Here is a 25,894-nt window from a genome sequence, read left to right on the forward strand (position 1 = left end):
CAACGGCCCAGTGTCATTCTCCCACAAGACCCCACTCTCTTTTAATGAGAGTTCACATGGAATTACATTTTCCTGTGAGAAAACTTTGCCCTGTTAGGTCATTCTATGTAGAGCCTGTCTAATTCCTGTGCCACCGCTTCCCAATGGAGAATAAAACTTAGAAGGCAGCAGGTGGTCGTAGAGCTAATGAAAACCCTGAACACCGCCGTGCAGGAGCAATGGATGTCTTCAAAGAAAACACAGCATCTCTGACCATCGCACACAATGCATGAGAAAGGTGCAACAGCATCTGCTTTATGCACAGGTCTGTTGCTAATCATATGGATGACATAGCTGCCAACTACATTGTGTGATCAGCACCATGCAGGGGAGTTCTGAACATCTGCCTTGAATGAGATGGCCCCTAGAACTAATAAGATATAGTACCAGATCTATCATGTGGTATTCAAAAAAGATGAATGAATAGAGTGAGTCCTAAGTGGCCAAAGTCCCTCCCTGGGGCCCACAAAACACACTAAGCAATGTGCCACAGCTCCTCCACTTGGAATTAAAAAAACACACATCTTTGAGCCAGTCAAGACATTAAAAAATAGCCTAAACCTAGCAAAACAAAAAAAAATTGAAAATCTTCAAGTAGACAATGAATACTCTTCCTGTGTCAGCAAAACCAAATCAAAACGTGATGTGAAATTGCAGGAGGTTGAAAATTCTTTCGCTTCTGCAATCTGTGATCCAGTAAAGTGCATGCCAATTCAGAAATCCACTGATGTATTGATGACCTTCAGAGAGACTACTCCAACTCAGCTGACTGATACTGTATTTAAACTTGGATCTTCCACTCATTTAATGGATCCACTCCTTGCTAAAGTCCTAGATGGTGTGGAATGATTTAGCTGGAAAACTTTGAGACGCTCTCAATGTGTTTTTAGGTCCCGATACGGCATTACACCTGCTTTACTTCAAATAATTGACAAATTCCTGTACATCACAACAATTGTGTGTTCTCCTTTCTGATTATCTATCAATTCTCAGTGGCCTATGAACCAGTGAAGTTTTCACTCTCCTAAAAATCCTTAAGGACCGAAACAGACTGAATGGTGTAGTCCTTAAGTGTCTCTGTTCTCACTCTGTAAAGAATGTTTTTTTCACTCTTTCTAACCCTTCTCTCCAGCAAGGGTTACCTCAATCTTCTAGTCTATCACCTACTCTTTTGAATTTTTACCTAAAACGCCTTGATGCACTTTTTAGACACTAAATTATTTTTTAATGGATTTTTTCCTTTTATTCTGATACATTAATTAACAATACTATAAATATTTTTTAGCTAAGGAAAGGTTTTTAGATCATGTAGAACTAATTAGAAGCACGTTTCCCTCTTTTAAGTACAATTTTTGAGACTAGAGAAACTTGCAAATAGTACACTATATCATGTAAAGATATATTGTTTTCTCACATGTAAATATATCAAACAAACATAAGGTTCGGTTAACATTCTATATCTGCACAAACCCGTGTAAAACTCAATTATTTACAATGGCAGCACCCACAGAGAGAGGCTTTTGATGCCTTATGATTTTTAATAATTTCAAAGAGACTTTTATCTTGCGGTAACCATTTTGAGTCAATTTGCAAAATATTGTGATTAAAAGTTAGGTTAATTTTGTGAGATTGAAGTCGGTGCCTCCAATTTACAGTTCTATTTTTAACAGACTCTAACAACTAATCAAAAACATCTCTAACCTATGGGCCTATTGGTGAAAAAACAAAAAAACTCATAACCCTAATGGGGTAGATTTGCATCTCCACCCAAGGTCACCCTTGTTAGGTTTGATATTCATAAGCCTTCACAGAAAGGTTGTGCATATGCAGGTTTCCAGTGTATTTCTGGTAATGGAGTCTCCTGTGCAAATGCATATTTTTGTTTCGCCATGGTTAAAACATTGCCCCCCCCACCCCCCCCCCCGTAGAGACACCCCAGCAAATCGCTGGGCAATCCATTCCCCTTTACACTTTGAAGGGGAGACACGCCAGCCCTTGGCTGGAAAGAAATTCTGCTTATCTCCAGGGTTAAAAGGAGCCAGAGAGGACTTTGGAAACACCCACAAATGTACATATTTGTGCGTTTTCCCAAACTTCAAATCCACTCCATGAGCGGGATTTACTGCTGCTGATTTCTCCACAGTCGTGGAAGGAAATTTCACACTAGTAAGTGTATTTACCCACCAGGAATCCCTTACTGCCTTCTTGGAAGACTTAAAAACGGTAATTTCATCCATACACTTGTGTCTACGACTGATATTACCTTGATTAATAAAGCCATATGTTTGAATGCTTAATCTATTGCGACATCTAGGACTGCAGAAAACCGAAAAGGATTGTGTAAAAGGCAGAGGACAAATGGCTCTGCATTCAGCTTGAAATCCCATCAAGCAGCCCTTATGAGTAACCAAGGTTACGTTTGGGGCATAAATTCACAACTGTAGAGTCTGGCATCTCATGTAAAAATAATTTACTTTAGTTTTTTATTTAGACTCGTAAACTTTTCATACCTTTTTTAGGTCTCGCCTAGGCAGTGCATGCGCTGTCTCGTTGAGAGATGCTGGATACAGTATAGTGGGGGAAGGTCCGCCCACTTTCCACCTATCTATTTGATTGGCCGAAATTCTAAATGCTGCTATCTGATTGGTTTTCGGCAACTTAATCCCGCCTTCTGACAGCCATGTCGTCGTTTTTCTCCTTCCATAGCTATCGGCCCCTTTATTTTTAAAACTCTTTTGTTTCCCTGCCTCCCCCCGTTCGTAAGATCTCTGCCCACCACCACCACCCCCTCCTGTTTGTGCCTTCTTCAACGCCCGCACTTTTGTCTACAATGCAATTAGGTCTTGTGTAAATACGAGTCCTATTGCGTTTGTAAATGCTTGTCTTCTCCTCTGTTTGGCTCAGTGAATTTGCACTCTTTTTTGCCTGACCTGTCCAGACTCTCTCATGCGTGCAATGCTTTACATCGTACGCATGTGCGCCAAAACTCTGCCTCTGATAATACTCCCCCAAACCTGATAAGCTGCGAGTCGGCCTCCTTTACCAACAAGCATGCCGAAATTTGCAGTGCTCTCGCATTGGTTCCTTGCTGCTGGATTCGACAGTTTCACCCTTACGGCTTAGTCAGCGCTTTGGGCGCATCGACAGTCAGACGGCCGTGATTATATAATCCGCCTCCCGGGGTGAGTGAGGGAGTCATCGATTTGGCAAGAGCCCGGTGTTTACCTCCTATCCGAATTCCAGGTGATCTTGAATAGTGAGCTGCAGAGCTTGGATGTTTTGTGGAGTGCTCAGTATGTGTCATTAATAATAACACAGAGTAAAGCCCGTTGTGGCTTTATGCTCTGTTTTTTTAAGTGCTTTCTTCTACGTCACATTTCAATTTAGGCTTAGGGCTTCTGGGAGCCATAAGATTTTACAGCTTTGGCGTTAATTGCTTGAATCTGAACAATGCTGCACGCAGTAAATTTAATTGTATAAAGCCGCAGTGGGAATGAGTGTTCGTCGACTATGCATTTACTGTGAGAGCACGTGCAGCTTTGGTCATTATAGTTGTGACGGAAGCCAAACACTAAACAAAAAACGCAGCAACTGCGCGTGTGCATCGTGGTCCAACCTGCACTGAGGGCCACAGTAAAGTGCAGGTGATGGAATCCGCATGTAGTCAGGGACTCCTGACCTGGTGACGTGTTTATGAGTGCCTCGTTCTTAGAGGACGGCTGGCCAGTGACTCGTTCATGAGCTGTGTTGGCGATGGACCTTATCCCAAAAGTGGCACATAAATCTGAGTGATGGGGGCACTCTGCCATAGAACCAGATATGTTTTTTATTTATTAGGGAGAATATCTCAAGAGTGGTGTGGATGCAACAGTTACACTCATATTAAGTTCTCCTCACTCACTGCCTTCGGTAAAGAAGCTCCCAGGTGAATCAGTCTGAATAGCTCCACGTTTAGAAACCTAAATGGAAAGAGCCGGGTAAGGTTTTGGGTGTTTTATTCACACAATCACTGGCTTCCCCCAGGAGGCAGGAACTGCCGATACTAAAACCCTCCCTTTTGGTTCTCACCCCAAGATTCCTCATTCCCAGCACATTCCACAGCACCCCAGAACACACAACAAAGACTTGAACCAGTGGTAGTTTATTTAGCTCAGAATATACCAAAGTTGTCGGTCCTGGACCCCTGTGATCTGCATCATGTTTCGCCGGTTGAAAGGCTCATTGGCAGATCAAGCGAAGGTGGCTGATTGAAAGCTTCTGGCTAGTCTGTAACAGGAGCAGTTTTTGCAGCTACTCATGGATTTCTTTAATAGGACTTGTGCGGTCAAAACTAATTGTCCACAGACAATGAAGTATGGGATTCTTTTTCAGAGTTTTTCATGTACTTGTCATTTACTAAGTGTGAGAAGTTGGCCTGATAAGTAGTGCTCACTATTCTAGTGATCACTGTGTATCATTCCAAACGACCCTTATTGATGATTAGTTGTAAGTCAACCTTTTAGACCAGCTATCCTAGTAGCGTGGATACGAGCAGTCTTTAGGCTAAACTCTAGAGGGCGTGTTAAGCCAGCTGTTTACCATCACATATACCCCTTGAACGTCAAGTGAAAGGACACCACACAAGTTGTTATGAAAATAAAAGATATTTATTTATAACAAGACTACCCTGGCTCTTTATGAGTCAGGGAGCTAAGCACACTACAAAACTCTTTAGAAAATACTTCAGTTGCACAATTTACACAAATGCCCGAAGGGCACGAGAAACCATCTACGCTAACAGTGAAATGCGAGTGGTTAGAGTCTGGAGTTACTGATTCCGGAGTGATCCGATCAGTCGGACTAAACGAAACAGGGACTGGACACTTGTAGAGCGAACCTGCGATGGAGCACCGAAATGCTCGAGTTACCTAGCCCAGAGGCTGCGGCTGCGTGAGGTTCGGCAAGATGTCGGGAGTCCTCATTGTAGTCTCAGGAGCCTGAAAGAAGAAGTTGCTGGCAGGCGACCAGTGTCGATGTTTCAGCGAGATCCAAGCCTGGATCGGTGTTGATGGAAACCTGAAAGCAGAGGGGACTCAGTTCTCAACCGCTAGCCAGCGATCGTGCGGGCACCAGGAAGGTACCGGCTGAAGTCACCTCGACCAGGTGAGTGGATGACGTCGGACTCTGCTGTTCCTCGGACCAGGAGGCGCGGCGGCGACCAGGATGGAGGGCGAGCTGTCCCACGAAGGCGTCTGCTGTCGATGATGCTGGGCCCAGGAGTGGGGCAGCAGGTCTTGGCAGTGGCAACCCACGCGGTGGAGTCAAGATGGCGTCTGGAGTGGACCAGGAGGGTCCGAGGTACTCCTCTGTTGAAGGGGAGCAAGGGCCAGTCTGGAGCAACCAGACCAGTGATGAAAACAAACTATCATGGTGCGTCGTGAAGAGGGCCACAAGCCGGTCGGCGAGTGGTCGAACAACGCGGTGAACAGCAAGGAGCAGAAGGGCCCCCACGCAGATCTCGTGGATGCTGGGGAGGCGGACTTCGGTGCTGGAGCCGCTCAGGGCTTCTCAAACCCTAGGTACACTCACTCGAGGGTCCCTCGGTGGGCGTGTTAGATAAGCGTCGTGCAGGTTCTGAAGATGGCCGGTCCCGCAGGTCTCGTCACACCTACGAATCTCAGCTGGGCTGACGATGTAGGTAGAGGTCAGAGATGGCAGGGAACCCGGGTCTCGTCGAGCTGGGCAGTCTTGATCCGTGGGAGAGACGTACAGCAAACCGCAAGCGCTTAGTTGGTGCCTGCTGGTGCAGGGTGGCTACTCCTTAGCCACAAGGGAGAGTCTTCAGAAAAGTCAAGAGTTCCTTTCGTGGAAAGTAGTTCAAGATTCAGAATTATCCAATTTGGGAAGGGGACCCGCTCCCACCTTTATTCTAGGAAAAAGGGGCTGGCCTGTGACTAGGTCCTACCTATGGGTGGGACCAGGAGGGGGTGGTTACACCCCTATCCTTTGTCCGGCTTCGCCCCAGCTCAGGGGCTGGTGTGCCCCCGAAACTGGTTTGAGCCGGGCTATGCACAGTGAGCACCGGGGTGCCACTTGCAATCACCTTCCTTTCAGCCCTGCCTACCTGGGATACACAAACCCTGTCTGGGATGGTGCTAACACCGCCCTCGACAGGAAACCCTTTGTCCAAGCTCCCTTCGCTGGAAGGTCTCCCAGCAGCAGGAGGTCAGACTGGTGTCTGGTGGCAGCATCCATTTTGTGATGCTGAGGCTTGAGTCAACTTTAACCGGGGTTCAAGGTTACTTCCATGTCGTGTCCCTCTAGAAGGGTGGAATGCTAACCCCGTCGCCAGAACTGGCGAGTGGTTCGTATTCCAATTCGTATGACACCTTACTCGACATGTGTAGGTGATGCGATGCGATGCCAAAGTTAGCAAATAACCGCAAGGATTATAATGCATTTTAAGGTAGTTGGCCCGCGTCACCATGGAACGGCTATTTAGGACTTGGTTCCGCAAGCCGTCGACGGGCTCAGCTCGCGCCAGAGCACCGTCCCACATGATCCCCAGCACTCTGCCTTCAGGATTAATAAGGCCTGCCATAGGAGTGACTGATAGGAATCCATGTGTCCATTTTAGGGTTAGGTATAGGAATACTACACCTACAGCAACGGGTGATTACACCACCTTGCCCCAGCTGTCGTGCAGCCAGTTGTGTCAAATTTGGGCGGCCATCCAGGGGTGGCATAATACATGCTGCAGCCCCTGGTAGGCCCTGGGTACACCGATGCCCTGGATACCTGTGGTATGCTGAGACAGGGACTGACAAGGCGGCCCAGTTCCAATTAGTGGATGCACCTAATGTACATGTGTATTAATTTCGAGAGAGAACAGCTAGGCTGTGGGTCTGATTGGCAGGCCCACAGCCAGGGAAAGTCGTAAACCAATGAAGCAAAAGCAAAAAAATCTGGGTGATCATAAGATTGCAGACCCTACTCTCCTACACTAAGAAAGTGTCTACAATCTTGTTCATGGAAGTTGCAAAGGAAGCCCAAGCTAAGAGGGGGATCAGGAACTTTGCCATAGCATCAGATATTTGATTATTATGCCGTTTTAGCCAGCTTCAACATCCCCCGGCAGTCACCTCAAACCAACAAAATGGTATCTTAATCACGTACAGCACCTGTTTTATTTTATTTTTGGGAGTTTCATTTAGCGCAAACTCAACTTGAAGGTATCAGAGCGCTTTACATGAGCAGCAGTTGCATTACAGACGACGCTTTCATTTTGTTGGGCACGGGGAGATAAAGTGATTTGCCCAGAATCACAGGATGTTGAGCGTCCCTGCCGAGACTTATTTTAGAAACTGCTGCCTCTGAAGCATAAATGTCTTCTGTGAAGAACACAAGGTGCCTTATACAAGTATAAAATATAAAAATCGCTACTCATTTTTAACCTTTAAGTAATTTGCTTTTAATGCGAGCACGATAAAAGACCGACGATAAATCAGAGCTGCCCCGGCAGCTACTGGTTAATCTTTGTTGTGAGGCCAGTCATGGGAGAGACAGAATTTTTATTCCACCCTCAATGGAGACAAGTTCAGGATTTTTACACGTTATCAACTTTGAAATGTTTGGAAAATCATCTATTTTCCCATTATGACAGTGGAAAAGTCTTTACTGCAAAAACAACTTTGACGACTTTTTATTACCCTAAATGCTGAGCAGTAATTAAAGGTAACGTGCTCGGTTTGTGTCCCACAAAATCCGTTTTGGGGACCACCTCTTCCGTATGTAAAAACAAATATTTTGTTAATTAGACAAAACGCGTTCAGTTTCTGGCAAGACTTCACGCAGGTTTCAGCAGAGGAGACCCACATCTTTAGATTATCCAAGCGCTGATTCGTCTCAACTGTATCAAAGCCAGTTTTTGTTTTAAAAAAAGGGGAAAAATTGATTCTGCAAAGTAGCTTTATATAGCCTGGGAAAGCGTGCATAACTCTGCTTTGATTTCATAACGTATATGAAAACCTCATAACACAACCTACTCAAATCGGAGATTGTTCACTAGTACTTACTATTTGGCACCAATGTGCAAATGAGAAGATTGGTGTTTGCTGCTTGTAGAAAAAAGGGCGGAGCAGGCACTTTTTACCATCCAAAACTCATTGCGATGCTAATAAAGGGCTCTTCCCTTTCCAAACATGAAAGATGAGACTCATGTAAAGGCAAAATTAGTTTACTCCGTTGCCTATTACCAAAGCAGTGACAATCGTGCAAACAGTTTGAACAACTTCTACATCATGCAATGTCTTTTCATAAGGTGAAATGTCAGCGCCACCTGTTTGCTCCATCGCTGAACAAACAATGTTGTTGCCAATGGATATAGCTCCTCCCTTCACCGGGGCGCTGCATTATGAACCGGAGGCCCTAAAGGTAGGGCCCACTCGTTCACCCTGCGATTCTCTGGTTTGGGGGGAGGTATTCGTAACGAGCAAATTTTACTAAAAAATAGTTTTAAAAAAAAACAGCGCTAACCAATATTTTAAAGAAAACATTAAGCTATACTTTAAAAACATTTCGTTGTTGTTATAAAAACTTTATTTCGGCTGTTCAGACCATAAAAGTGCATAAAAAAACAATTCCAAGGGGATACACAATGTATACAACAATTACATTTTCATAGTGTATGCACAATTAAACACATACTACCAAGTTCAGTTTAAAAAATATATAACAAAAGAGCCGGACAATCATTGAATACACTTGAAGAATAAACAAGGGGTGCCTCCAATTGATCCTCCCGTATAGATGCTTTAAAAGTCCTCTCCTAATATGCCACATGGCATTTAAAAACCCAGATACCGTGAATACAATTGGAGGATCAGTATCCTATTTATTTTAAAACTCTAAAAGCCTTGGCACAACGGGTAAACCCTAAGTTTTTACATAGTTGGGTTATCCAGCGTTTGCGGGGTAGCACATATGCTGGGCAGAAAAACAGCACATGCAGATCAGTTTCAGCCGTTAGTTTACAACTAGGGCACACACTTGAGTTCTCCGGAGCCCAAGAACTAGTGTACTCTGCCAAAGGTAAATTCCCCCATCTAAATTGCGCATACAGTTTCCTCACCATAGGTGGCTGGATTGCATCCAGAAAGGGTTCCTTCATGTACACCTCCTTTACTTGTAAAAACTCCCTTGTCAACCTGCCCTCTTTAGCGTTCTCCTGTAGAGACAGCAGGTTGGATTTCCTAAAATGTTTTATAAGATCCACCCTGGAGATCATGGGACAGGATAGCTCAGGTGATGTCCAAAGCTCTGGTCTCCCAAGCCTATTCGAAAGGCTTCTAATATGAGCCAACCATGGTGTTTAACTAGGATTGAGTCTGGGGAGGAGCTCCTACAGCTCTTCTTTAAACGCATTCAGCTCAGGAGTTACCCATAACCTCCGCCAAAATGTCAAGGGCCTGAGGGCAATATCTTGATCGATTGGCCTCATACCCAAGTCCATGCGGAGGGGAACCAGTGGGGTACTGCGTGGTAGACCTAAGAGCTGTCTCATTAAGTTATTTTGTAGCTTCACAAGATCCATAGTAGAACTGTGCCCCCAAAGCTCCGCCCCATATAATGTGGCCCCTCTTGCTTGAGCCTTTTATATCTCCACCACAGGGGCTGCTGGCTTGAAAGCAGATGTTCTGAGAATTTTCATTATCCCCCCTACTGTCTGAGTGAGCCTAAGCCGTGCTTTGGTCATCTGAGGGCCCCACCCGAATTGCTCGGACTATGTTATGCCCAGATAATCAAATGTCCTTACTTTGTCAAGGTGGATGCCATTGAGAGAGGGGTTTGGACGCGTGCTCTTTGGAGGGCTGAAGACCATAAATTGGGTCTTAGATAAATTTATCTCCAAACCTCTCATATTACAGAACTGTGCAAACCCATCCAGGATGCGTTGAATGCCTAGGGGTGACTTGGACAGTAGCAAAGTGTCGTCCGCGAACATCAGCGCAGGTATTTTCCCGGTGGCCAGTTTTGGTGCATCAGTATCTTTTATGTTGTTTAAAAAAGCAATAAGCTCATTGATGTAAAGACAAAATAATGTAGGGGCTAAAACGCAGTCCTGTCTAACCCTTTTCTGACAGAGAAGCGCGAGGAAAGTTCCCCATATTTACCGCATCTAACTTGTGCATAATTATCTGTGTATAACCTCACCAGCACATTCATAAGGTATGATGGAATCCCAAGCTCACCAAGCGCCTCCCACAGCTTCTTTCTAGGGACAAGATCGAAGGCGGACTTCAGATCAACAAATATGAGATAGAGGCTGCCACCCTCCATCCTCACCGTTTTCCAGAAAAGTAGCTGTAATCTGAATATCTGGTCCACGGTGGACATACTTGATCTGAAGCCGGCCTGGTAAGGGCTCAAAATTCCCTGCTCCTCCATCCACCCCTGTATACGGATCAGTAAGACCCTGCCCATCAGCTTTTGGGTGTTATCAATTAGACTGATGGGTCTATAATTGGTGGGTAGAAGAGGCAACCCTTTTTAAGTATGGGTACTATCTCCGCACCCTTCCAAGTATCTGGGGGATTCATACCCTTCAAAATTGTGTAAAATAAGGCACACAGATATGGGACCCAAACAATGGGCTCTTCCCGGAAGAGATCCCCCGGGAGTTTGTCAAGACCCGGGGCTTTATTGGGGAGTGAGCTAGTTAAAGCATTTCGAACCTCCATCAGCGAAATGTCCCCACCTCCCTCCTGACAGTACTCCAAGATGTTACTCAAGATTTCTGGGCTTGGGGGACCTTCCGCCTCGCAATCATACAGGGACCCAAAGTATGACTCCCATACTTTGGGCGCTATATTAGGCTCTATGGCTGCACGTCCCCCCTCCTCACCAGAGCTAACTAGCCTCCAAAACCGTTTGAAATCGTTAACCTTCAGGGCAGTCCCCAAGGCCTCCCACCTTTCTGTTTCCCAGTCTTTCTTTTCCTGGTGCAATATTTTCCTATGCTTTATTCTGGCTAACTTAATATTTGGCCTATCTTTGGCTTTCACCACATTTACAAGCTCTTGTTTTGCTTTTCGGCATTTGCTATTATACCAGGAACATTTAGGTCGATCTATTTCCCTCTTAGATGTTTCCGGGTAGAATACATCTGCCAGCTTTACTACTAGCTCCTCATGGAATATTTTAGCTTTGTCTCTGTCCTCTATGGATGTCTCCCACCTGTCCCAACTCTCTCATTCTGTCTATTATAGGTATTGCAAGCTGGTGCACCTTTGCCAGTTTGGGGGGAGATTGCTGGACACGATTCCATCTAACTTTCCTTCGGTTATTAGTGGTTACTAAATCACCGGTGCTAGTCGCCGCGTTAGAGTAGATGGCAGATACGCCCAGATTCCCCAGCTTCAATGTTACAATCAGAGCGTCATGATCACTATTCTGCCTCTGTTGTACATAGAAATCTTGGACTTTCTCCCAGGTTCTTGTTTCCACCATAATGTAATCAATTAACGAGGGGTGGCCATCGCAATTGAATGTAAATTTACCAGGAAGGTCGGACTTGGTCCTCCCATTGCATGCCCTCAATGAGTGGGACAGCGTAAATGAGTAGATTTGTATGGCTAAAGGGCACCAGGCTTTGATTGGGGTGATCTGCGGTTCAGGAATTGACCAATAAAGGTCTTCTTCTGATGGATCTTACTGAAAATTGTCAGAGGTTCAAATTGACAATTAAAGTCAGCTCCTATAATCAACAGAATTGCTGGATCCAAGATAGGAATATAGTAGCCAAGCTGGTCTATGATGTCAGATTCTAGTCTATTGATTACAGGTCTAGAATAGACATTAATTAAGGCGATTTTCATCTTATCGGGGAATGACAGCAAGACGCATTGAATGTTGTTGTTAGGAGTTATCAACTGCTCTCCCTTGCACCCAAGATGCGTGCCCACCCAGATCGTGAGTCCACCAGACGGGCGCCCTCTCCCGCCCTTTGTGGCCAAGATGTTAAATGCGGTAAATCCTACCCTATGATATTCTTCGCAGGCCCAGGTTTCTTGGAATAGGCAAATGTCTTGATTGTCCACAAAAGACCCCCAGTCAGGACATGGTAATTTATTTTTCAGCCCTGCTAAATTCCACGAAAGAATTCGTAGCTCACTGCTCCTCAATCCTGCCCCTGTTGGTGCCTCCCTGGGGGAAGATTGGGGGGAGAGATATATAACCTGATGGACCTTATCCGGTCTTACAAGAACTACACTAGATCCACCCCTATCAATACAACCCACATGGGTATCAGGAGAGATATAAGCAGCCTCCTCGCTCGGATGGCTACCCACTGCTTGTGTACTATGCCAGTGGTCCAATACTGGACCACTAACTCCATTCACACCGCTCTCAATGCAACCTTCTTCAGTAGATCGATCGGGTTGCTGTTTCTCTCGAGTGTTGCCAATGAGATGACCCACCCCTAGTCAGTCAACCTCCTCGATATTTTCATATCTGTTACTTACTGCAATATTATACAGAGGGCGCCTGGAAGGATTACTCCACCTTCCTTCCATAAGGGGACCGGGACCCGCAGTGAGGAGTGGCGAAAATACACTGTCTCTCTGATCCGAGTTTGGTTGGGGATAAAAGTAATCCAACGAGCGAAGGCTTATTCCTGTGGGTTTGTGATGACCTGCATTGGGGGTGGATAGCAGTCTGCTTGCAGTATTAGGGTTGTTGAAGTTGATGACAACACACTCCCCTGCTTCAGTTTTTCGGGCATCGCCCAACCAACCTACTCTGCGAACCATGATTATCTCCCCCGCCCGGGCATACTCAAAGTGCTTGAACCTAGCGAGCCAGAATAAGCATTTGTTCCTAAGGTCAAGCTGAGATTCCTTAGAATTAGGTGCAATTAAAGGGATGCCTGTCATTATGGCTACATAGGGGGTCACAGGCTGAGGGAAGATTTATACTGGGGAGGGAAGTCACCTTAATCTCACTAGCAGAAACCTGGGTCGGTAGCGCTATTTGTTTGCTAATAACCTCCCTACTCGATGCCTTAGCCTTGACCCCTCCACTTGCTTCCATTGTACTCTTCCTATGAATAAGCTCGTGGGTGGCTATTGTAGTTTTAGTGCTCGCTTCCCTGTGTAAACCACTGGTTGTGGGTATCTCAGTTATGTGCGCCCCCCCCCCCCCATATTGTGTATGAGTTGAGCACTGGGTAGCGTCTTAACTTCCAGTGTCAGACCCTCCCCCTGCGTTCCTAATCACAGTGTCAGTTCGTACTAAAGCTCCTAAGCCCTCCCAAGCTCTCTCCATTCTATCTAGACGGGCTACTAAAGGTGCTATTTCTTCTTGGATGGTGGCTCTTAATTTAGTTAAAAGATCCGCCATCAGATTATCTACCCACGTTGTGTGTTCTGCAGCTGGGTCATCTATTTGAGTTTTACCCTTTAACTGTTCTGATTCGTATGATCCCAGTGTATCAACCTGGTTAGTCGCACATTGTTTTGTTTTTTGGCCCTACACCAGGTGCTGCTTTACGTTTCGCTTTGTTTGGAATATTAGTGGGCGTACTGGCCCTATGTGGTTGCTTCCTACTTCGAGCAACCCGCAGTGAAGGCACCCTACTATGTGTTTGCCTATCTTGTGCCCCAGTTGTCAAGGTGAGGGAATAACCAGAGGGGGGCAATGACAATGAACTATGCTGCAATATTTGAGTGGTGGTTGGTGACGGAGTCGCCTCAAATTCTTGTAAGTACATATCCGGAGTAAGGGATAGCCTCCTTTCTGTGCGCTCTATTTCTGTGGACACCACCCCGATAGCCCTCTGAAGCATTTTATCTATAGCAGTGGTTGGGGGCTCACCTGCTGTTTTGTTTTTGTTTACAACTGCCCTTTTTCCCATTTTCCCAATAGGTATTGTTACCGCTCTTTTGGAAGAAGTACCTCGTTTCCCCACTACCCAGATGTAACTAAACCCCCTTAGGGGTTCTTATAGGGCTCAAACTCAAAGTATAAACCCCCTGTCTACACAGTTATACAGACGTGTCGCCCCGTTCGGCACCCAATCCGTTTACAACAAAACCTTCCCTCCAAGGTGGTGCTTAAACAGTGGCGCAGCAATAGTCCATGTGAGCGAAGGGACATACAAATGTTCTTAGCTTTTGGATCAGAGTCATCAAGTTATTGTGGGCATATAAATTAGAGAGTCTTACCCCTCCATTTAACAGCAAAGTAGGGGAAAGAACAGCCGCTCAGGGGGGGTGGCCCTGCCCTGCCTCTTCCTGTCTCCGACGGGCGCAGGACAGGCCCGCCCTTGGCGTCCTGCGTCGCGGGTGGCGTGGCGCGCTTTTGAGCACGATACTGGCTCCTTCCTAGCTGGCGCTGGTTTGTGGGACCTGAAGTCCCTGCAGCAGCAGCAAAGTCAGTGAAACCCACGTCGCGGGTGGCGTGGTGCGCTTCTGAGCGTGAGACTGGCTGCTCTCTAGCTGGAGATGGTTTGTGGGACCTGAAGTCCCTGCAGCAGCAGCAAAGTCCGTGAAACCCGCGTCGCGGGTGGCGTGGCACGCTTTTGAGTGCTAGACTGGCTCCTGCCTAGTTGGCGATGGTTTGTGGGACCTGAAGTCCCTGGCAGCAGCAGCAAAGTCCGTAAAACATTTCTGTTCCTTTCTACTTCACATAACATTAGCATTATAAAACTTTACTTTATTAATAACTACACCACTAAACTCATCAATATGGCGAGACCGATTGGCATTGCCAATGCTTGTTCTACTGATGATAACACTCTATACTTGATATTGTTCTACTGATGATAACACTCTATACTTGATAGTTTCCTCCCTGGAGGACATTCCTTGCAAAGCTGGGCTTTCTTTAAGATATTTAGTAAATAGATGGGTAATTATCTCAACTAAAAGCCACCACACAAAACGGAGTTCTGTTCATTCTCCACACCCAAACGTAGTTTTCGATTCTTATGCAATACTGGCTTAATTCTATCAACATGATGGTATATAAATCAGCCATTACTGAATGTGCTGATTCATCAGTCTTTATACTTGATGAAAATCTGAACGTACATGCACCCATCAACTCAATAAGCCGTAGTGTGCAACATATTTGGACTTCACTCTCGGGCACATCCCCATTTTTAAAGGTTACCTTAAAACAGTGGTACAGGTGTCTTGTTTTATCAAGGTAAGATCATGGGAACTGTTTACTTGGGGTATACCCAAGATTCCCCTTGCGCCTCTTAAGGCGGCCATACATTCCTTATTTAGGTTGATTCCAGGATTAAAAAGTTTGACTGCTTCACATCAGCCCTGACCGTCCTTAAATTGTTTCCAATTGAAACCATATATTCAAATTGGTCTGTATTGTTCATAACGCACCTAACTATAGGCACTGCACTATGTTTGAGAAATTGATTATTGACGGTCCTCCCTCTAGCCCTCTTAAGCTCTTCTTCAGCCTTGAGAACACAATTAACTTCAACGCAGTCCACCTCAGGGAATGGACCAAGATCTGGAGCTCTGCAATCAGGATAAATCAATCCTATTAAGTTTTGAAAGAAGAGTTCAAGTCTACTGTGCTGTATATATCTTGTTTCTTTTTTTATCCTGGAGTTGTCTTTATTCTAGGTTGTTCTTTTCACTTTTGTATAGTTTGTAAATTCGTACAAACATCTTACTATTCACTCTTTTTGTAATTTAGTGACACAGCTCTTCTAGTTTGTCTCACACTATTTAAAAATGTAAATACATTATTTTCTTAGGCCTAAATGTTCTTCTCAAATGTACTAATGTTTGTAGACTCCGGTAATCCCAAAAGCACTATAATGCACACTCTTGTGATCCCTTAAACTTAAAGCCTTCTTCTCTCCAACACCTCAGCTTATTGTAAGATTGTTTTGAAGGAAACTTCTCTGTGTTCCCATCACTTCCCCACATTTTATATGTCATAGGGAATTGGGGTTGCATTTTATAGGGGATTTTATTCGTGCACGTCCAGCCCTTTTTTGGCTGGCGATTTGGAAAAACCCTGCCGCCATTCTGACTAGGGATATCATCGAGCATTGTCTACGCTGCGACAGGGGCTCGGCCATTCCCTGGTTATCAGGGGTGTCTAGCGTATTCCGCAGCGTGAACCTTGAAAATACCTTCCTAAAACCAACTACCACTGTGCTCCCCACTAAACGTGAACTTAAAAAAGCACTCTATATGTCATTTGACGCTGAAAGGGTAGCAAGGGAGTCTTTGAAACCTAGTGTCCGTGGATACCTAGTCCGTAATCTCACAATTTATCCGACACCCAGTTATTTAACCCTCCCGTTGAGCCATTGGGAGCGTGGCCTTATATTTCACCTTAGGGCAGGCACTATTAAATATGCACTTAGTTTTCCTTTATGGAATTTTAACGACCAATGTGTTGAGCCATGCCCTTGTGACTCTCAGAGTAGGCAAACAATTTTACATTTCTTATTTTTTTGTAAATTTTACATGAAGTACATTAAATGGTTTTTATCTCCGTATTTTAAAAAACTAAAACCTCTTAGCCTGGAACTTGCATTTTCAATGATTTTGTCCCTGGATGACGATGAACTTGTCTTTCGCGTGAGCTCTTTTCTAAAAACTGTGGTTCGTGCCCGGTTAACAATGTCCTAAAGTAATATGGTTTATTCCTCATGTGCAAAACAGCATTTTTATTGTTTAATTGTATGATTTTATAAATGTTTTTTTTTTTCCTGTACTTTTATGGATTGTAATGATCCGAATAAAGTTTTCATTGATTGATTGATTGTTTTGAAACAGGCCCAAAGCCCAGGATTTCAAGTGGATTGTGTTGTCAGATTGCATGATGTTCTTAAAGACTATTTTTGTTGGTCATGCTTCGGTTCTGGGCTCTTTAGGAACATAGTCCCAGATATAGCACCCTTCTGTTAAAGTTATTTTAGTGGACGCCAGTAAGTGTTTAAGACTTCCAATCATAACAGTTTGGGCTGTGCTCTGATCTCACACCACCCCATCTGCATCAGGGCACTGTGGCCACTAGTTTCAAGAAGTACTGAGAGCTAATGTAGAAAGGGCTGTTAGTCTTGTTGCAAACACTAGTGCCTCTCTGTGCCTAAAGCGGGAGCTGCATGCAGCAGCCTGCTTCGGTGAATGCACTTGGCTACCCTACCTCCTCCTGACCTTACAGCCTCACTAAGCTCTCTTCTGCTCTTACCGGCTCAGAGTACATTTATATCCTGCACGGAGAAGATTATATACTGACTACTGGCAGGGCCGGGTTTAATGCTGGTGGCACCTGGTGCGAAAATAATGTTTTGGTCCCCCCACACTCCATGACCACCTCCTCGGATTCTCTCACTACCATCGTGCAAAAGTGCCCCTCATTTCTCTAGTTATAAGTTATTGCTGAACCCCCTGAAGTCAGCCCCTCCTGCACAGGTCAGCACCCAGTGCGACCGCACCAGTCGCACTGCCCTGAAGCCCTGCCCACTGGTACCCCCATTTTACCCACGTCTGACACAAAGCCCTGCCCAACGGATTCCGTTTTGCTTCTCTTTGCTGCTCCTGTCACAGTGGATCCTGCCCCTGGGGTGCTTCTGGAATTTGCCTTTTGTACCAGCCCAGAGCCTTCCTACAGTTATTAGAGATAATTCAATTTAGTCACACGCCTGAAGAGGGAGAAATACACTTTAACACTGCCAGGGACAGAATTAGTCAATGAAACAATTCATCATTCAGCAGTATCTGCAATAACATATAACCTATTGTATATTTGTAATGCGCACGTTCACCCTCGGGCATCTTGGCGCATAATAACAGATGTTTGTCACCCAACTCAATGGTACTCATTTTATCAACCTCGGATGGACGAAAGGCTTAGTGGCCCGCAGGGATTTGAACCTGTAACCATGAGGTCGAACACAGGACCCTGCAGTGGACGTATTAGTCCACTGAGCCACCAGAACCGGCACCAAGATCACCTGACCTTTTGATACACGTTGTGTCCGTTATCTCAAGATTTTACAATGCTAAAGATGTGTGTGGCTCAGGAGTCCTAACTGCACCTTTTCATTTCTTTAACAGCTGCAGAACGAACAAGGGAGAGAAAGCTAGAAGAAATGCTTTTAAGAGCAGCAAGAGAGGGAGAAATTGAAAAACTTTCAGAATTGGTAATTGGAATATTTCTTAATGTATTTCCATGCTGCAGTGAAGAATTGTTTTTGTATACAGTGGCTCTATGAGATAAATAATCTAATGTATGGTTATTGAATGTTCTTTTGACACATAAAATAAGTCCCTCATGCTTGACAATGCAGGCGCTACATGGCAGGGGGATCGATAGACCAAACGGCCACAGAGCATGCAGTGAAAGAGGTAAACTCAATTGGGTGGAGCCCCAGCCCACTCTATAGATATTTTTTAAGTATTGGTAACAATAGGTCAACAGACAGCTGCGCTTCAAGCTAGACCTAAGAAAGCACTAGTGAGGCATTTCATTAGAAATATCCTTAAGTTAATACAGTATTTTCACCAGTTCCCAACCTGTTGTAAAAACGCTTTAGTGCGCATAGAGGGACACCACCCTAGAAGGGACAGTGCAACTCTCGAATATTCCCAATAAACATTCCTCCCATGTGTGCAATTGTGGGAGATCCGTACACTCCAACAGGCCTGTTACTTCCTGCCAATACAAGCGCAGTGAGGGGCAGGACCACAGCATGTGGAGGAAGTCTGTTCCCATCCGATTACTGCGGAGGCATGCCAAGTCTGTAAGTTGGAAATATTTATGTATTTTATCTGGTGACAGATACGCCCTGTGAATAATTTAAGTCTGTATAATGCGAAATGTAGCGTTTTGTGGGATTTGTGTCATACTTGCTAGGATCGTTTCCCATTCCTTCTCTGTCCATGGGCCTCCCCTATCCTCTCCCCATTTTGGGTGCAAATACGTCGGGGTTGCAGGGTGTGTAGTAGCAATGCTTGTGTCAGCCAATGGATAATGTGGCTCCCGTTTCCCATTACGTGCAAGTATTCAATCACCAGATGCAACTGGGGTTCCGTGTTCATATCTCCCCATGCCGCCATTAGTGCTCTTATAATTGAGTTATGTAGTATGAATTGGCCACCAGAAAGTCGGTCTCCCAGGCCAACCCGTCAAAAGGCAGCAACACACCGTCTTCATACAGATCGCCCAAGGTTTGCACCTCAGCATATTTAAACAGGTGTTTTGGGTCGGCACAAATCCATTTTGGTCGGAATGTACTAGTGGTTTCACAAACAGTGCCAGTCTCTCTGCGATTATAGAGGCTAAACTCTTGTAGTCTGTGTTTAGGTGTGCCAGTGGTCTATATGAGCCTAATTGGGTTGGATCTCTCTCCGGTTTAGGGAGAGAGATTAATAGCGCTTCGCGTTGCATGTATGTGAGCGTACAGGCTGACAATGCGGCTTCATATACAGTTTTTAACTGGGGTACTAATAGCGTAGCATAGGCATTATAGAATTGCTTGGCAGACCATCAGGGCCTGGGGTTTTCCCTGTGGCTAAAGTGCGTATGCCTGCCTGAATTTCGTCTTGATTGATTGGAGAATCAAGTTCCAGTCTTTGGTCTGGGGTTATTTTGGGGAGGGTGATTTCTGTGAGATATTGATGAATCTCATCGGGTAATGCCGTGGCAGCGGATTTGTATAGATTAGTACAGAGTTGTGTGAACTCGTGATGTATTTCCTGTTGCCTATATAGTAGCGCGCCTTGCGGGGAGCGGATATATGTAATGGGGGACCTGGGACGTATGTTTTTTCTTTTCCTCTACATTTCTTTGTATACAATCAATTTGTTTATGTTTGAATACCAAATACACCATTAAGGTATAGATTCACTTTAATGAACATAAGAGGGTTCTCATAATGGTCCACCTTTGGAATACAGATGGAGCCCTATACTTTAATACTAAAGTCTATACTTGTTAATTCTATCTTTAGTAAATATGTCAGTGTACTATGTTGTGTTTTTCCTAAATATGTATATGTGGTTGACCGGAATTCTATGAAATAGTAGGTGTAATACATCTAGTGTTAGATATTACCATCTTTCTTTGTTTTGTTGTCTTAAGTTAGATTTTATAAATGTAATTTCCTTAGTATTCATGTGTTGTTTTTCATAAAATGCTTTTTATTTCATCACTATTGTGTTAAATTGTTACTCAACAAGTCTGTTACTGTCAGAAGCCATTTTCTGTGTGTGTGTGTATGTATGTATGTGTGTATATATATATATATAATATATATATATATATATATATATATATATATATATATATATATATATATATATATATATTACCTACTGGCGGTCGCCAGTAGGTAGTTATAGTTAGGACCCTGTTTCCATAGGAAAACCGCAACATTCTATTTGGAATAACTTTGGCGCCGGTCGACGAATCCTCGCGAAATTTTCAAAACTAATGGGGCGCTACGCTCCGCTCCTACCCTGAAAGTCTCGGGGGGATTCGTCAAGCGGGGGCTGAGAAAAAAGGGGGGTCCCAAAACACGTTTTCCCCATGCATTTTTCCATAGGACCTTTAGACACAGCTACAGCCCGAACGGCTGAACAGAATTACTTGTAATTTGGCAGAGAGGTAGTCCTCAGGTCAAGGAAGTGCCTTTTGTAGGTCTGGTGTAAATCTGTTCAGGAGTTCCTAAGAAAATAGCATTTAAATCAATATATATATCTGTAAGCGCGCTCCGTGCGCTTACCGTAAGCTTACCGTTCGCGTACGGTGCCGTGCGCGAGCTCAAAACTGATTGGTTGTCACATGACTGTAAACATTCGAATCGGACGAAATCAGGAAGTGTCGGCCGCCATTTCGTGTGTTTCACACAGGAAAAAAAAAGGGAGATAACTTGAAAAGGGGGCAAGGAAGAGAGTTACAGACCCCCTAACATTTGAAAGGGGGTCAAAGAAGGACAGAAAAGTACAAAAAAAACATTTATTAATTTTTAAAAAAAATTGCGGGTACGCGTACGGTAAGCTTACCGTACGCGTACGGTAGAAAAAAAAGAAAAAAAGAAATAAAATTCAGATTTAAGTGTTTAGATATTAGGGGGCTCTAAAAAGAGCCGTTGTGTTTATGAAGTGTTTTTCGGTACCTACAAGTAAGTACCGATGCAGAGTCTAAGGTTCAAGAGGAAGACTCTGTTCCCTTCATCAGTGAAGTGTACACCATCTGCTCTATAAATGTCTTGCATGTCGTAACGCAAGTTGTTGTGGTAAATGGAACCCATACCATAGTCTCGGAGGAAAGCAGAAACAGATTTGTTGACGTGCTTCCTTGCTTTGTCAATCTGCGGACAAAAATGATTGGACCAGTTCCATTTTTGCCTTTGGCATATGTTAGAATACGCAAAGGCAGTTTTAGGGAAAAGTGAAAACAGTTGTGCAAAGGTCTCCTTCATAAGCATTTCCAGACCTACCCCAGTCAAAGTGCCTAGGTCATTGCCACCACAGTGCACTATTATGAGGTCAGGGTGTTGGATTTGCATGAAGGATTTCACCAATGACATCAATTGGTGCCACTTTAACCCTCTCTGACCAATCCATTTAATGTTTACATTTGGCAAAGCAAGGTCTCTCACCATACCTGTTTTCTCTGCATACTTTTCACTCCAGAAGACATAGCTGTGCCCTACAATCCACACTGTGAACATCTTAAAAGGAGATCTGGATGCACTCAGGAGGTGTATTTCAGTAGAATGGGAAAAAGAAATGAAACACAGTTTGGAAATGGAGGCATACATATTTTTTTAAAATAAAAAGAACTCATTGGCTGTTTCATACCATTCTACACTAAAAACTAGGCTGTATGTGTCAATTTATAGAAGCATGTTTTGTATTGGTACAGAAAAATGTGTTACCAAAGAACAGTACTATGGATTTGCTGTTAGGTTTGAAAAGTCAAGCACTCTTGCTCTTTGGAAATGAAACATTGTGTGGTGAACTTCTGACCTAACTCCACACAGCAGTGTTCCATGAGCTGTTGCTATGGTAGCAGGCAGAAGTCAAGTTGGGGGAAGGGTACTAGGCAGAAGTCAAGTTGGGGGAAGGGTACTTTTGGAAAAGGGTTGGTTTTCAACCAATAGAAATGTGTGATTACATTTGAAAAAAAGGGGGAAGCACTGAGATTTGAAATTAACATGTATATGTGTGGAAAAAGAGAGGGAAACATTGCCATTATCTGGTTCTGCTGAGAGGAGAGAGGTGTACAGAACAGAGATCCTGGCTCTGATAATCTGCTGTTTGAGTGCCACATTTCTTTCACAACTAACTAATTTTAAAGGTGAGTTATGAGTTTGAGAGGGGATGTATATGGTAAATTAAGAAATGAATAATAGAATTGGAATTCCTTTTGTTGAAGTTGTGTTTATCATTTTGTGTTTTGGGAGAAATTTAAATGTAAGGAACATGTAAAATAATATGGACTATGTTTTCACCATAAATTAAGGTGTACTGGTATAAATGAGGAATACTTTTAGGGTTTGAGGTTGCAGTCAGTAATGCAAATACATTCAGCATCACTAAGGCTGGTTGCCCTTGCTGGAGTGTAGTCAGTCACCCAGGTTACACATGTTGCTGGTCTCAAAAAGCTGTTTGGACATGTGCTGTTTTCAGAATCTAAAAAGTGGATTCAAAATGTGTCAGACTGTAAAAGTACTTATCACTTGCCAAAAAAAGAGTAGTAAGTGTGCTTTCAAATTGGCAAAGAAATTTCGTTTTCTGACTAATATCAAACCATGACTCTGTGTGCACACAGGAGTTGTTTTTAGATATTTAATTTGTGATGGTGTTATTGTGATTTTCACTTGTAGGAAAGGGGTACATAGTATTTTAAGATTTGAAAAGATCATAAAAAATGTAGTAATATATTTAAATAAAATAAAGGAATATTTTTTTAGTTTTTCTCAGATATTGCTGAAGAGCAGTGAACAAAATTTAAGATGCCTACAAAATCCAGACTAAGGAAAAACCACAAAACAAATCTATATTTGAAGACAACTGGAGGACCTAAGTTAGTTGGAGATGCTCATGTTGGGAAAAAGAGAGTCTTCTGGTAAGCAGACAAAAGATTTTTTAAACAATATCTTCAAAAAAAGGAAAAATGTACAAAATGTCTGTACTGGAAAGAATGTTTTAAATAGAAAACAACAGGAAAAAATTGAGCATTTAGTTAATGCAAATATACCTTCAGAAACAATAAAGATTAACTTAAAAAGAAAAACAGCGTTTAAAGAGATTCGTAGAAAAATGTTTCAGAGAAGAGTTATGTCCAATTTGATAAAGGATGTGAAGAAATATAAGAAAAAAGCTAAATTTTATAAGAGAAAAAAAGAAATTGAAGCCATTGCAGCAAAGGCTTTAGAATTAAAAAGGAAACTATTCATTTTAATTTTGAACAGGATGCGTACATTAGATAAAATGGTCAATGTACTGAAATCACAAAGCAAAAGGAAAAGACTAGTGAAAAGAACAAACTTTTGTAAAGTGTTTTTAGGAGAATGGATGCATAGTTCAAGTAGTGAACCTTTTTTTAATGAAGAGTTATTTTCAAAGTAATAGTTTGCTGCATGCAGTTGACACCAGAGGTCGTGCTTATGAAGTGAAAAATGGTTGTATAATGGAGAAGGAGAAAATGATTCCAAGAGATGAGGAACAAGTGATGGCGGATGAGGCTATGGGGAGACGTCCTAAAGCCCCAGTGTACACTTGGAATTGTAGTAGTATTTGCACTGTGCGTCAGGAATCTATTGATAAATTTCGTGAGTTTCTAAGAGAATATAGTAAAATAAAGTGTTAAACAGAAGATTAAGGTGCTTCAAAGTCTAGATCCATGCAGAGTGAGAGAGAATACTGGTTTGCAGGGACATTCTCTGGCTTGTCTATCTAGAAAAGTGTGTAAAAGTGTTTTTCATCATTTTAGGATGCTGGCTGTTCATCATACTGAAATGAGAAAGTTTGTGAGACGATTGTATTTTGCTAAAAGTCCAGCAATAAAGTTGGATGAATTGAATAGGGCTCTGTTCCGTGGATCGGTATCAGATGTAGTGAAGGTTACTGATGAAATTCAGTTTTGTTACTTTGGTCCAGAACAAGAAAGTGCAGAAAAGGACACAGTAAATGAGGAAGAAGTGGAAGAGAATGTAGAACCCTCTGTAAGTAAGAAATTTAATGATCACATAACAGAATTTGCAATAATCTCTAATGAAAGACCAAATATTACTTGTATTTGTTGCAGCAGAACTCATTATAGAAAACAAACCAGGAATGTTGATCTCTACAGAAAAAGTGAAAATGAAGATAATTATAAGTGGAAGGATTTTGCCACATATATATTTCTTGAAAATTGTTTTGAATTGGGTGAAGATCAGCGTATTTGTAAATACTGTTACAACAAGTTAGAAGAAAATAGAATGCCGACCAGAGCTGTACATAATAATTTAGGATTGGATGCTATTCCTGCCGAACTTTCTGAATTAAATACATATGAGTCTATACTTATTCAATGTGTTCATCCGTTCCAGACCATAGTACGTATGGAGCCCAAAACTGGTAAATTACCTCCTTCAGATTTACTGAGAGGTTTAAAAGGTAGAGTGGTGTATTAGCCCTTGGATTTGAAAAACAATATGGAAACTCATGATGCAGATACTTTGGAAACTGAACCATTTAGTTATTCTGGTTAATGGTGTACCTACAAAGAATAAGAAGATTTGGCAGGAGCTGGTAGATGTACGGAAAGTACAAAGAGCAAATTTGTATTTGAAAAGGAATAACAAATGGTATGAATCAATTTATATAGAAGCAGAAGAAGAAGATTTACAAGAAGACACAGAAACACCAACTGGACAAATTGAAAAAGTGGACAAGTCAAAGGAAGAAGAAATTTATGAACATTTTAGCATACATCCTCTTCATTCAAAAGAAGTTATGGGAGACAATATTGATCTGTTTCAGATGAAGAAAGCAAAAGGAACTCCTGTGAGTGTATGGGAGGAGAGCTTGGAAGCTCGATGTTTTCCCCAGCTGTTTCCTACAGGAAAAGGAGGACGATACGATGAACGTCCAGAACAGATTCCAGCTTCTGAGTATCGAACTACAAGACTATATGCAGAAGATCCAAGATTTCGACAAAGTATTCCTTATTTGTTCCATCTTTTATTTGAAAGCGACTTGTCTGCATTATCATATGCAGTAAATCACATTTTAAAAAGTGGAGTACATTTACAAAATGTGTCTGCTAAGGATTTTATGGAGAAAGTGCAGCACCGAGATGATCATTTGGAAACACAACTGATCAATCTGATGGCTTGTCAGCGTGGGACAAATGAATATTGGTACCGACGCCATGGTGAATTAAAATGCATGTTACGGAATTTAGGAACACCAACATGGTTCCTTACCCTAAGCTGTGCTGAGTACGCTTGGGATGATTTACTGGATTTTCTACGAGAGGCAAATTCAAACATTAAAAACATTGAATACAAGATAGCAGGAGAACTGTGCTCATTGGATCCGGTTAATGTTTGCAGATATTTCAATCATAGATTTGAGGCTATGATGTCCTTCATCTGCAATAAAAAAAATCCACCTCTTGGAGAAGTAGTGGATTTCTTTTGGAGAAAAGAGTACCAGGCAAGAGGTGCTCCTCATATTCATATGCTGTTGTGGATCAAGGATGCCCCAAAGTTTGGAACAGATACTGATGAAGCAGTGTTATCTTTCATTGAAGAATATGCAACATGTGCTATACCAAAAAGCACAGAAGAGAAAAAGTTAAAGGAGCAAGTTTTACGTTTCCAAAG

The 25,894-nt window shown here is 43.1% G+C and overlaps 1 protein-coding gene across 2 annotated transcripts in view; it reads left to right on the forward strand.

Annotated features, from left to right (window-relative positions):
• The window catches only part of OSBPL1A (oxysterol binding protein like 1A), a 1,951,189-nt gene that overhangs the window by 265,610 nt on the left and 1,659,685 nt on the right, over positions 1-25,894 (forward strand). For both annotated transcript variants that reach the window (XM_085605749.1, XM_085605748.1), the window contains exon 6: positions 18,126-18,211. In XM_085605749.1, coding sequence (XP_085461875.1) covers positions 18,126-18,211 — 86 coding nt within the window. The remainder of the gene's footprint in view (positions 1-18,125; positions 18,212-25,894) is intronic.

This window comes from Triturus cristatus, chromosome 5_1 (assembly GCF_964204655.1).
Source record: "Triturus cristatus chromosome 5_1, aTriCri1.1, whole genome shotgun sequence".
NCBI lineage: Eukaryota > Metazoa > Chordata > Amphibia > Caudata > Salamandridae > Triturus > Triturus cristatus.